Source organism: Amia ocellicauda, chromosome 15, assembly GCF_036373705.1.
Source record: "Amia ocellicauda isolate fAmiCal2 chromosome 15, fAmiCal2.hap1, whole genome shotgun sequence".
NCBI classification, from domain to species: Eukaryota; Metazoa; Chordata; class Actinopteri; order Amiiformes; family Amiidae; genus Amia; species Amia ocellicauda.
Window position 1 is genome coordinate 27,040,345 of NC_089864.1, and position 12,855 is coordinate 27,053,199.

The following is a 12,855-nucleotide window of genomic DNA, read 5'->3' on the forward strand; positions in this document are numbered from 1 at the left end:
AAACCTATTTTCAAAACTGGAAGAATGTGCTTTGCTTTGATACAGAATGTGTACTAAACCCATGCCAACCTGTTTTTGCCATTTGAGATCCCCCTCGCTTAAGTATCAGAAAGTAGAAATGTTGTAGTCTGTAGTAATTATCAGAAGTTTACACACAAAACAACCACCACAGAATATAGACGTATCACACCATATTTATTAGTTTGGCAACAGAATATAACTATATAAAATGCCCTTTTCCAATGCAATTGGTTATCGTTTAAGCTTTCATTAAGTTTAATAAGTCCAAGACTAGGAATGAAAAAAAAAAAAAAAGCATGCAAGGTATTTATAAACTATATACATAAGTTTATCAGCATCTCTGTCATGTTTTACAACAGAAAAAACAAACTTGGAAGTGGGCAGTTAAAATGAATGTCAAAACAGTCTAGCACTTTCAGGAAAAACCCCACTAAAAATCTTTCGGTTGTAGATAAAAATGGTTCAGTTCTTTCAGCGATTGTTTCTTCTAAATTGACTACTGAGGAAAGGCAATCATTTTGACAGTTAAAAATCTGTAGCTCACAGTTACATATTGAAAAGTCACACCTTCAGTGTGCTGCTCAGTATGAAATTCATTTGAAAGTGGGCTAGAAATACCATGGGCTCTGTGGCTGAGCATTTTCCACCAAGATAGATCAGCACCAATAGACCTCCAGAATTGAGTCAGGTCTCGACAGATAAGAGGGACCTTTCAGTAATGTACTTCTAATAACCACTTCCGGAGGAAAAAGGAGGATAACTTCTCTGCAAAACAAGATATTATACAAATATTCCACTTCAAGAGGTGGTGGTGAAGTTTTGGGGGGTGGGGGGGGTATTGCAAACTGAAGTGGAAACAGACATTCTACCTACACACTTTCATGTATGCAAGATTTGTATTAAATATGGGCAGGTCAGCTGAGAAATTAACTTTTTTGAAAATCCAGCTGCTACAGAAGGGAAAAGTCAAGTGGTTTAGTTCATGGATATGTAATATTGACTAAAGTCCTCCTTTAAGACAACATGTATAACAAAGAACAGGAATGCTGACAATGACAGACTTTCCACTCTTAAGTAGTTTAACTGCCTGCATAGAAGGCATACCAAGAGTGAAATAAGGGAGTTTGTTTGAAACACAAAACTGCTGAAGAAAACCTTTTTTGAAGGTTTTTAAATGTGTTCAATTACAATACAGGGAATTGCCATTTACATTAAATCCCAAGTCTCACCCTGTTGGTAATTGCCAAAACTGGATTGAAATTTAACAGGAAAATCTATAACCTACAACTTTAGTGTGCATTGAAGTTTAAGCCCTCGGTTACACTGACTCATCCAATAATATAGCCATCAGCATAGTACAGCATCTCTTTAAAGCAGTTTATTACTGTATACTAACAAACCATTTTTCCTATAGAAGATCTGCCTTAAACTGAGTGAACATAAAGTAAACTATTAGAATAGCAGTGATTCAAAAATTTTGAACTTAGTATAAATGTATATATATTTTTTTGTTTAAGTTTCATAAAAGCTATATATACATAGTTCAAATTATTTTTAAATTTTCCATGTTTTTTTTGTTTTTCTGAAGAAAAACAAACCGGCAGTTGAAATGAAGGCTTAAAACTGGCAAACAATCTAGCGTTTCATGTAAACCGGGGCCGTATGGCACTGATGTACTGCACCGCGGTACTAAAGAGGCTGTGCAGGAGGGTGGGGACTCGCTCGCAGACTTGCTTCACCAGAGCCATGGTCAGGACCAGCATGACTCTCTCCTGGGGGAGATTGCACAGCGTTGGCAGCCGTCTCTGCATCAGATCCTGCACCTCATAGGATAGAGTGTTGTGCCAGTCCTGCAGACAGACACGGGACGAGCGACTGCAGTGACAATTTAAATCAGCGGACACACTCACCGCCACCACCACCACCACCGTGGTGTGGAGAAATTAACCCACAATACTCACATTTAAGAGAAAGTAAACATTTTCTACAAAAGGTAATTCTGTATGAAATGAACTAGGACATCTTAAGTAAAGCTGAAATGATGTAGTTTAGAACTGGAGCTGATAACTGCAAAAAGCACAGAGTGGCCATTCACTCCTACAGTTTGGGGATTGACGTGTGGTTTGGGTCATTTGGAGCTATAATACCCGCCCCAATTGTGATGAATTGCACTAGGATGCGGATTAAAGCAAAAGGACCAAGACCACTAGAAAAGGGTGGTCTTGATTCGTTTCCAACATTGCTCCACCAATTATTTTGCAATGTGGTTCATTAGTAACTAACCTCTCCTTAAAAAAAAAAAAAAAAAAATTCTTGTCCCAATAAGTCAAGCATAACAATCTTTAGTCACCGATTAATGGAACAGAAAACTTGATCCAAGGGGGTATCCAAGGCTGTGAATGAACTGCTCTACTCGGGATTTCATTTAATAACATTAAAAGCTTCTGGTCAGACACCAAATTCCCTAGATAGAGCCTCTAAGAAAAAAACTAAAGTGAACATTTGTAGAAAATTTTAAACATTAGACAGTGATTTATTGGTGAAATGCAGATATTATACTTAAAGCAACTTCTTTGAAGAATCTATTTTTGTCTGCCAATCGCTACGATCATTTCTCATTTTGAATTGCACTTCCCCCCTCTTAACTAGTTCTCATTTTACGAGATGTATGTTTTCTAAAAGATTAAAAGACTGGTAGGCATCACTCATACATTAAGTGTGGCAAGGCTTGTTAGCTGCCCTTGTCAGACTCTTCCTACCAGTCTGTGGTCTAGTGTCACAGCTAGGCCAGCAACAGGAAATGAACACAGCTGCAAAAGGTGACACAGGACCTCATGTATTTCTCACACAGTGACTGCAGCTAACAGCACACCACTTAAAAACCATGCCTGTCTGTAAAGGGTAATGCACGTTTAAAGACCTGAAATACAGTGGTGGACTAAAGACTGTTTCCAACATGCTGAAACACACTTCTATTTTTAATAGTATATTCATAGATTATATTATTGTATAATAATAGCATGCCCCAAAACTAAACTAATAATAATTAAATAATTAAAGCATCTGCAAATAAATTAAGTTATGAATCCAGTTCTTGCTATGAATGCCAGTCCCATGTTCTTATGTAAAGGACCCTTTGTTATGGTTGTTTTTTGCTTTGCCCCTTCATTACACTCTCACTCACTCTCACTCTAAGGCTCCTCGAGGAATTGTGTCCCAACGCACAGCCGCTTACCTCCGGAGAAAGGTTCTGCAGTCTCCTGGTTAAATTCTCTGAGGCCCGAGTAAGGACACTCTGCTCCAGCCGGTCAGCAATCTCAATGAGGCCCACAGCCACGTTCCTCAGTGCTGCTTCATCTACCGCATTCACTACAACAGAACAACACAATGCAATTACCACTGAATACAGAGCAGTTCCCAGCACTGTTTATTTGAAGTGGAAAAGCAGAAACCCGTCTGTTATGAAGCTTCACAGTTTGGTGGATGTCTGTACCCATATGTACTTAACATTTCAGATCTGAAACTGAAGAGCCGGAGATGACTGTGCTCATATCCCAACAATGCAACTTACATTTAACTTTTGGCTTCCCAGAACAGAGACCCTGACTGCTTGATTGTTGTGATCATTGTGTTTTACAAACACATACCATGTTTGTCACAGAATTCACCAAGATTGTGGTGGTCTGAAAACCAAAGATACAGACGATGCCTTTCCTCATGAACCCCGGCCACTTCCAACTACTACCCTGGTTATACAGTCCTATTGCAAAAAAACATTACAAATATCTGCAAATAATGCGAAAAACAGATGCATTAACTATCAATACTAAACAGAAATGCAAGTAGGCGACATTTTACAAAATGCATTTAAATAATTCAATGAAAGACATTAAATCAATTAAAACGATTAATGTTTTATTAATCTTCTCTGCCAAATTAATGATAATGAATTGTACTTGTATTTGACTAATTGTGTCATAAAAATAGGCACAATTCATTGATTTGAATGCATGGCAATAGATAGGTTTGGTTTACATAAGAAAGTTTACAAATGAGGAGGCCATTTGACCCATCATGTTTGTTTGGTGTCCATTAATAACCAAGTGATCAAGGATCCTATCCAGTCTATTTTTAAATGTTCCAAAATTGTCTCTTCAACCACATCGCTGGGAAGTTTGTTCAGATTGTGACAACTCTCTGTGTGAAGAAGTGTCTCGGGTTTTCCGCCTTCTCATATTGATGTTACACAGTTAACTACAGCCTTTGAAAATGATTGGATATTATTTTAAAAGCATTTGTTTTTTTTAAAATGATGCTCCCTCATTATTTAAAATAGAAATTACAAATACATTTAAATTTAATATATGTAAAAGTTACATTTTTGCATTTAATTGCACCCCTAGTCTAGGTATATTCTTTTGCCACGAACCATAGATCAGGAATGCTTTACAACAGTAGGGTGTTGCCAAATAGTGTGTCAGTACTGCCAATACCAAAATGAAACCCTGCCTTGTGTCCACTGGGTTAAGTCCTGTGCTGACCGAAGTGGTATTTTGAATATGGATGTATGGAAAAGGGAATTTAAAATGGAGAAAAATACTATACTTGGAAGGGATTCTCGGACATCAGCCTGCATCCCTCTTGCCAAACCGCTGAGGTTTGAAAAAGGACAAAAGTTCCCGTCGGCCTGCAGCTCCCCATCATCATCGTCGTAGTAGCAGTCCCTGCCGTAGTCGCCATGATTTGAATTGACGTCCCTGCTCAATTTCAGTTCCTCCCCTAAGCTTTCCAGTTCCTTGGCGAATTCCTCATTCTTGCAACCCTGCTGCTTCAAGAAGCTGAGGAGGATTAAGCTTGTGCTGTAATCTCTGCTGTGGATGTACTCCATAGTGTTTGTCCAACTGTCAAAAGGAAAGGGAAAACAAACAGAAGCACAGGTAGAAGTTTGGATTGTTTTTCTGCAGTTTCGGACCACTCCTATTCACGTCATGTTTGAATCTGTACTAGTATTATATTCCCAAGCCCTTATATTTCTTATAGAGCATAGTATATACAGTGTAGTAGTATACAACTGTTACATACTATTGATAAAACTATCACAACTGTGGGAGGTACATCGTGCTAGCAACATTACTAGAAAACATAATACACTTATTTAGAACTGTGTAGTAAGCACGAATTAAACCAGCGTTTTTATAATACAAATATTTCTAATCTATTTTATGCGATTGATAAATGACTTGCATTGCTGGCATCAGCGCATTGGCCAGGGTTTTGTAGGCGATAGTATTTAGACATAATTAAAACTTCAGGTCAGTAAAATCCTAATTCGCTCTCATTGTATTAGTAATCATTGTAATGCAACGCCAATACATTAAACCTGAAAGCACCGAATGACTGATTACTGTTCTCGTCACAATTGAAAGTGTCACTTCATTGTCAAATTATTGGTCCTCAAATATCTGAAAGGTAAAAAAAAAAAACGGATTTGTTGTCCGTTTACTATTTACACATTTTTGTGAACTTTTCGACAACGTGCATTTGAAAACATCTGTAACAATTTGGGACAGACCCAGCGATTGCGTTTGCATGTACATGCATTACACAAGCAGCAGATGCGTGTGTGTGCGGTCCACAATTCCGCGTTTTTCACAGCGAAAAGTGAAACCGGACGACTCGTATACATTGTCATCAACACAGAACTGGACACAATGCCAACACTGACATCAAAATAAGTCTTGTCATGAAAAATGCAGATCTGATAAACTGATAAACAAATCACCTTTACATCAAACAGTGGGGATTACAAACTAAAAACTGCTCGACTGGGGTTGCGCAGACGCCCGCAGTTCTGCGCAGACCTGCGTCAAAACGCGACACAAACCAGAGCGCGAGCATGACGGTTATGCAATCGTCTACGTACCAGTCGCTCAACGTCTCCACTTCACCGCAGAACCGGTCCAATCCCGGGTCCCATACAGGAGGAGAAAAGAGGGTTATTGAGCAAAAGGTGAGCGACAAGGCACAGCCGGAGTTGAACGCGACATTGTTTTTTTTTTACTTGTGAAACAGACCGCGCGTAAAAAAAGACAAGCAAGTGAAGACCGTCCAAACCCAGTGCGAATGTTTAAACGCAACACGGAGACACAACGGAGCAAATGGACGCGTTAAAGCCTGTATCGGTGTTGACTAGGTTGTTAGTTTCTAGTTGCTTTCGGTTTTATAGCGATAAAAGAGGAAGTTAGAAACAGGAACAACTAAACTCACGATTGTAACAAAAGTGTAAACTCACATGTGCAGTCGCTGGGTATCTAGCTATTAAAACAGGCCATCTTCTCGGTTTCTATAAATGTCCGTCCGCTATGTCTGCCTTTATCTGCAAGTGAGCAGCAATGCCTGCCGGTGTGGGCGGTCGCTGGGCTCGTCGCTCATCCTCGCTGGGGGGCGGTGACGTGTGAGCTTTCATAAACCTCCGCCTATTGTTCCGTTTCGGTTAACTTTTATCTGCATTATCGTCACTATATGTATACAAAAATTACAATGGTATGTCTACGAACATGCTGGGGTCAGTGTATACTTTACACTACAATAATCTCAGACTTGTAGTGCGGAGAGTCCCAGAGACATACTGCTGGTTGATCACTTTAGACGGGGTTTTCCAGAAAGAATGCCTTAAAAAGTACCCTTCAGACGGGGAAGTGAAGGAATTGTTTTTCGTTTGTTTTCAGTAGAGTTAATTTTGAAAAATAATCTGATTTTCATGACCTCTATGCACAGTCATGTCATTCAATAGTGTTATTTCTGATGAACAGTGTTCAGTGTGTTGAATAAGGTCCCTCACCATTCCACTTATTCTGTAAAACAATGCATTCCAAAAATAGTAACACAAATGATTATGAACTTTCACTCAATGACTGTATGATAAGGCTCTTATTCTGCCACATTACCTAGAGCTGTCTCGACCACACTGCACCAAGCTGCCTTCAGACCCTCATCTCCACATACATCCCCTCCAGACCACTGCGCGCCTCCAGTGCCAGAAGACCAACTCTGCCTCCTCTCCACTCCTCTTCCTCCAGAGCCGCTCCTTCTCATCCCTGGCCACTAAGTGGTGGAACGACCTTCCCACCAAAGTCAAAACAGCAGAGTCCTTGACCTCCTTCCGGCGCTTACTCAAGACACATCTTTTCAGACAGTACTTGTAATTTAGTCATTTACTCTCCTGTAAGATAGCACTTATACAACATTTATCATACTACTTGCATTACTAGTACTTGTGTTGTTTATTTTGATGTCCCCTATGTTTCCTTCCCCTGGGCCTTGACTGTGATCTAACATCTTGTCTGCACTTATCATCTTTTACAGTCCAGGATGTAAGACCTCATATATTGTGTAAATTGGAATTTGGAAAGTGTATAGCGCTTTGAATTGCACTGTATTATGTGAATTGGAATTTGTAATATGTTATGCCTTGTACTGCACTGTATTTTTGCACTTTGTATTGTGCTTATATTTTGTAAATCGCCCTAGATAAGGGTGTCTGCTAAGAAATAAATAATAATAAATAATTATAATAGAGGAAGAGATTGATAGGGTGTACACTACATTATAAAATGTAAATATCTGCATGTACATAGATGCATGTAGGATACCCTGTGCCATTTCTTTGTAATATGAAAATCTTGGTGTCTGTCATTTCTGTTTAGATCCTACCAAGTTCTAGCAATCCCTTAGGGTCGACATGTTCAGCTCATGAAGGGGGGGGGGTTGTCTCTAACTGTTCGGAAAATGTAGTTAGTGCCATAGACTTCTACAGGCCACCATACAGCCAAAATTAGTATCCATAGCCTTAGGTGAAGTGTAAAAATTGTTTTAACAAGAACAACAGGTGTACTTTAAATCAAAATAAACCAAAAACTATATAATTGTATTACTATTGATGTTGTATCAATACACACAGTCCTCAGTCTTAGAACACTTGAGTTTTCATGAACAAGTGTCACATGGTCCACCACTCAAAAAACATCCAGCCAACGGTGTTCTTGTAGGAAACAGCTCTTTCATGAAAAAGGTTGATGTAGGCTGACGACTTAAAAAGTACCCTGCAGACGGGGAAGTGAAGGAAGTTTCTGTTCGTGTAGTTACAAGGAATCAGTAGTTAATTTTGAAAAATAATCTGATTTTCATGACCTCTATGCAGTCATGTCATTCAATAGTGTTATTTCTGATGAACAGTGTTCAGTGTGTTGAATAAGGTCCCTCACCATTCCACTTATTCTGTAAAACAATGCATTCCAAAAATAGTAACAAATGATTATGAACTTTCACTCAATGACTGTATGATAAGGCTCTTATTCTGCCACATTACCTAGAGCTGTCTCGACCACACTGCACCAAGCTGCCTTCAGACCCTCATCTCCACATACATCCCCTCCAGACCACTGCGCTCCTCCAGTGCCAGAAGACCAACTCTGCCTCCTCTCCACTCCTCTTCCTCCAGAGCCGCTCCTTCTCATCCCTGGCCACTAAGTGGTGGAACAACCTTCCCACCAAAGTCAAAACAGCAGAGTCCTTGACCTCCTTCCGGCACTTACTCAAGACACATCTTTTCAGACAGTACTTTAATTTAGTCATTTACTCTCCTGTAAGATAGCACTTATACAACATTTATCATACTACTTGCATTACTAGTACAGACAACGGCTGACATGACTTGTGCGGAGTAACAGATGGGCTACAGTCAATCAGATAACTGCTGACTACAACAGTGGCATATCAGAATACACAACTCCTCATACCCTTTCAGAGATGTGGTATGGCAGCTGACGACCTAACCAAGTTTCACTTCCATCCGTCAGTGAATAACAAGAAACTGGTTTGCAGTGGGCTAAGGAACACAAACACTGGATACGGGAGGATTGGAATAACAGTCCCAGTTCCTGCTGTTTCACGCTGATGCAGGCTGGTGGTGGTAGTGTGATGGTGTGGGGTGTGTTTCTGTGGCACACATTGAGTCCCTTGATACGAGTGGAGTAATGTTTGAATGCCACAGGATATCTAAACATCGTTGCCGATCAGGTCTCTTCTTCTTCTTGCAGATCTCTTCTTGGCAGTAGTGTATCCATCTGCGAACGTGGCAGGCAGTCACCAGATCTCAAGCCAACTGAGCATCTGTGGCATGAGATGGAACGAGATATTCGGAGCCGAGATCCACCCCCAGCCAATTCACTATGGGAACTATGGGAAACAATGGACTCTACAGGGGTCAGCATTCCTGTGCGTGCTTTCGGCACCTAGTTGAGTCCCTACCCCGATTAATGTTATGAGGGAAAAGGATGCAATTCGCTATTAGGTTGCTGTACCTAATAAAGTGGCCAGTCAGTGTATAGTACTGTACTGTACATCACTCTAAAATCTTAGTGGAATGCAAGGCAAACTAAGTCCTGAACCACTTCTCGGACACCACATAGCTATGGTTGTCACTGGATTGTTTTTTTTAAGTTGTAAACAAAATTCCCTGACCATGAGGGATGCTGCTGACTGTATTGCTTATAGGCATGGCCCAGTGACAGGGACTGTGTCCTCCAGAATATTTTATGGCTTGTGCAGGACTAAAATTCAGTTTAAAAACCAGTCACACAAAATGCACAACTCTATAGCATTCCCTTTACAACCATCAAATGAATAGAATGCATACATCAATAAATATGAGGTATGAATACATTTGAACAATGTATTTAGAATTATCATTATGTTTCACCTAAACTTTTAATACATGCAATATTAATACACAAGCCACTCTACTTTGTTATATTTATACACACATTCTCTTTTTAGATGCTGGAATTAAAGTAGTTCATTTTTTAGACTGGAAAAAAATAGTCCCATCAAGAAAAAAAGCTTTGCCCTTCCTTTACATTACATGCCATTTATAGTGACTCATTTATATTGAGGTTCAATTTCTTACAATGTTCACACTTATGAGGTTGCTGCTTCTAAGAAGACCATTATGTGGGAGGATATCAACATTGTAGAGAACTTCTAAATTCTAACCTTCAATAAGATGTTAATAATCGGATAATGGGCAATGTTCATTATGATGCACAGAAAATTCCCTTTGGTCAAGGAAAACCCCTATGTGGCCTTAACAAGTGTCAAGTGTGGTTTTTACAGTTCCTTCTAGGCTGCCCAAAATAACTATTTTCTATACAGTCAATTAAGTGTGAAAAATAAATCAACAGCTGTGCACTAAACAGCTGGCATGCAACAGTATGTAAAGATGATAGGCATCATACAGGCATGTTGTGCAATTAACAATCTATAATAAGCCTTTAACCTTCATGCGTACATTTACAAAGAATCTCACTTGATTCAGCCTTTGTCATCTGTGGCAGAAGTCTTAATGTCATCTGGCCTTTGAGAGTACACAATGCAATTCATAACATTTAGGCTATGGGCATCACATTTCAGAATTCAGCAAAAAGAGACTACACTGCTGGCGAAACAGCAGGACTTGCAGATGCAGATAACATTTTATTCTACTGCATCTGAGTCGGATGCATCATATGGGGGAAGTCTTTCCCCCCCAAAAAAAGTCTCTCTGTAGAGAAAATCTATGGAGTTGAAATATCAAACACATAAGCCAAGTTAACAATCATAATTGGATAAACAACCTAGACCATCCCTTTTTGATGTTTTTAATTTAACATTACAAAGCAGTGTGCATCTAAAGTCCTTGGAACTTCTCCTGTATATGTGTATGCATATGTATTTACGGTTAAGGTTATACAGCATTAATTTCCCTTGTACTTCTACAGTATTACATTTTTTCTTTCTTTTAGAACAGTCACATATTGGACGGTGTAGATAATGGTTTCCATAATTATTTGAAACCATGATAAATTGGTGTAGCAGCAGGATTACCATAAAAATAAAAAAGCACAGTATCGAGAGAGATCTGCAGATCCTTTTTTAACTTGGTGGTCTTAACTGCCTTTCAGATGTACTGAATGCCACCTTCAGTCGGCATTGTATTTGAAGAAATCAAAGGAAAACCAGTGAATATGGATACAAAAACTAGGAGACTATTCAAAATAACTTCTGTGGCAACCAACTATTTATGCAATGTTTCCACATAACACTTTCTCTAGGAATACAATGCGATTGTATATCATGCTTGTATGGGGATATACATTAAGATTTAAGTCTCAATAATTTTACAGGGTTCGAGGGGGGTCAATAATGCAGAGGATATATGTGGAAACCATATACTGTATTGAGTGCACAAACCTTAACAAAACCCACACAGACAGATGAGTGACCGCAATAAATGGTACAACCTGAAATAAAATCTTACTGTCCCACAGTTACTAGCATAAAAGCAAACCTATTCTACATGTTATTTAGGTGCAATCATTGATGATGCTTGTGGTGATCCATTATGACACAGAGCTGAATCTGAATATAATACAGAATGTGCCAGATCCACTTCCCCAAAACAAAGGTTTATAGGCTGTGCGCAATGGCATTTTATAATAAGTAAACACAAACAGAAACTAACCCCAATGCAAGGTATCATCAGATCTCACCTTCCTCAAAATCTACATGATGAAAATAAATGTATTGTTTAGGATTACTAGTTACTATTGTCTGTCCCACTTACAATTTTCTATCAGTCAATGTCACAGTCATATGTCATCCAGGATTTGTTTTATATCGTTTGCTCTGCATAAAGCTGCGTTTACTCATTGCCTTCAAAATTGTGTCTCAACCAAATACGCACCTACAATACATATTTTCTAAATCTTATTGCTCTTGTTCAAAGTGTTGCCACCTACTGCAGTTCGCAGGAAATCCTGATCATTGTAAAGACTCATTTCAGATTTAAATTTTGAACATCAGGTCGCAGATAGAGGAAGGCTAGAAAAGCATGTAGGCTGACAAGGGTGCTTTATGACCCAAACCATCTCTTCTTACCATCTAAAGATGCACTGTCATTCACAGGAAAAACAAATACAACCCCCATCCCCTAAACTAGTGGAATTTCAGCTGCACCTGTTCTAGAGATAGAAAAACATCCTGCAATGAGAATGGATATCAGGTGCAATAACTGTTGGAATTATGTGCAACTCTAATGCAGTTACCCACATTGGCTTTTCAAATATGTTATGACTGGTATAAATGTCACAGTCAGATAGAAATACATATCAGCAACATTTTATGAAGAGGAAAATAAATATATATAAAAACATTAAGAACTTTATAAAGACTCACCAGTTTTGAACAAGTGACTGTCATAAAACAATAAAAACAAGGCTGGCTATAGTGAATGTTGTTGCCATTGTCTTGGTCCTACAGAGCAGTGTCAGTGAGGTAGTTATCCGAGACTAGGCCTAAAATTAATAATGCACTGGTAGTAATAAGCAACCAAGGCCAATTTCAGTGCATCGACCAACTGTAAGGAGTTAATTTCTCTAAAAGGTTCATTATTGCTACATATTGTAATTAAATGTACCTTAAATGAAAACGCCTCAGTTGGAATGCAAGTCAGCTGACCGCTAATCTCCATGTATGCAAAAATACAACATTGTTTTCTTGGGGGATTTTCTTTTTCCTGGAGGTGTGGTTAGCAACTCAAACTATGACCACCAAACAAACTTTTAGGAAGAAGGTAAAAAGTTTCAATACATCCATTACACAATGTGATACCACTGCTTCGAGAGCTTGAAGTACATAACTTTTCTACTTTCTTCAATTACACTTTTCTTAAGTTTATAGCTTAAAAAAAAAAAAAAAAAAGTCTTTACAGTATTGAAAGAAAAACTACAAGCAGCA

The 12,855-nt window shown here is 38.9% G+C and overlaps 1 protein-coding gene and 1 long non-coding RNA gene across 3 annotated transcripts; one reads left to right on the forward strand and one right to left on the reverse strand.

Annotated features, from left to right (window-relative positions):
• Nucleotides 1-176: 176 nt before the first annotated feature.
• On the reverse strand, nucleotides 177-6,447 carry bida (BH3 interacting domain death agonist). 2 transcript variants are annotated; one of them, XM_066724566.1, is made up of 5 exons: nucleotides 6,314-6,427; nucleotides 5,945-5,963; nucleotides 4,627-4,922; nucleotides 3,257-3,390; nucleotides 177-1,871 (listed from the first exon to the last, which is right to left on the reverse strand). In XM_066724566.1, exons 3-5 carry the CDS (start codon nucleotides 4,907-4,909, stop codon nucleotides 1,665-1,667), a joined length of 624 nt encoding a protein of 207 aa, XP_066580663.1. In that variant the 5' UTR covers nucleotides 4,910-4,922; nucleotides 5,945-5,963; nucleotides 6,314-6,427; the 3' UTR covers nucleotides 177-1,664. The 2 variants fall into 2 exon arrangements, with proteins under 2 accessions (XP_066580663.1, XP_066580664.1); XM_066724567.1 differs by lacking the exon at nucleotides 5,945-5,963 and having other exon boundaries at nucleotides 6,314-6,447.
• LOC136771969 (uncharacterized) lies at nucleotides 5,811-7,607 on the forward strand. Its single transcript, XR_010822403.1, has 2 exons — nucleotides 5,811-6,031; nucleotides 6,973-7,607. It is a non-coding gene; the product is annotated as an uncharacterized LOC136771969 (long non-coding RNA).
• The last annotated feature ends 5,248 nt before the right edge of the window (nucleotides 7,608-12,855 follow it).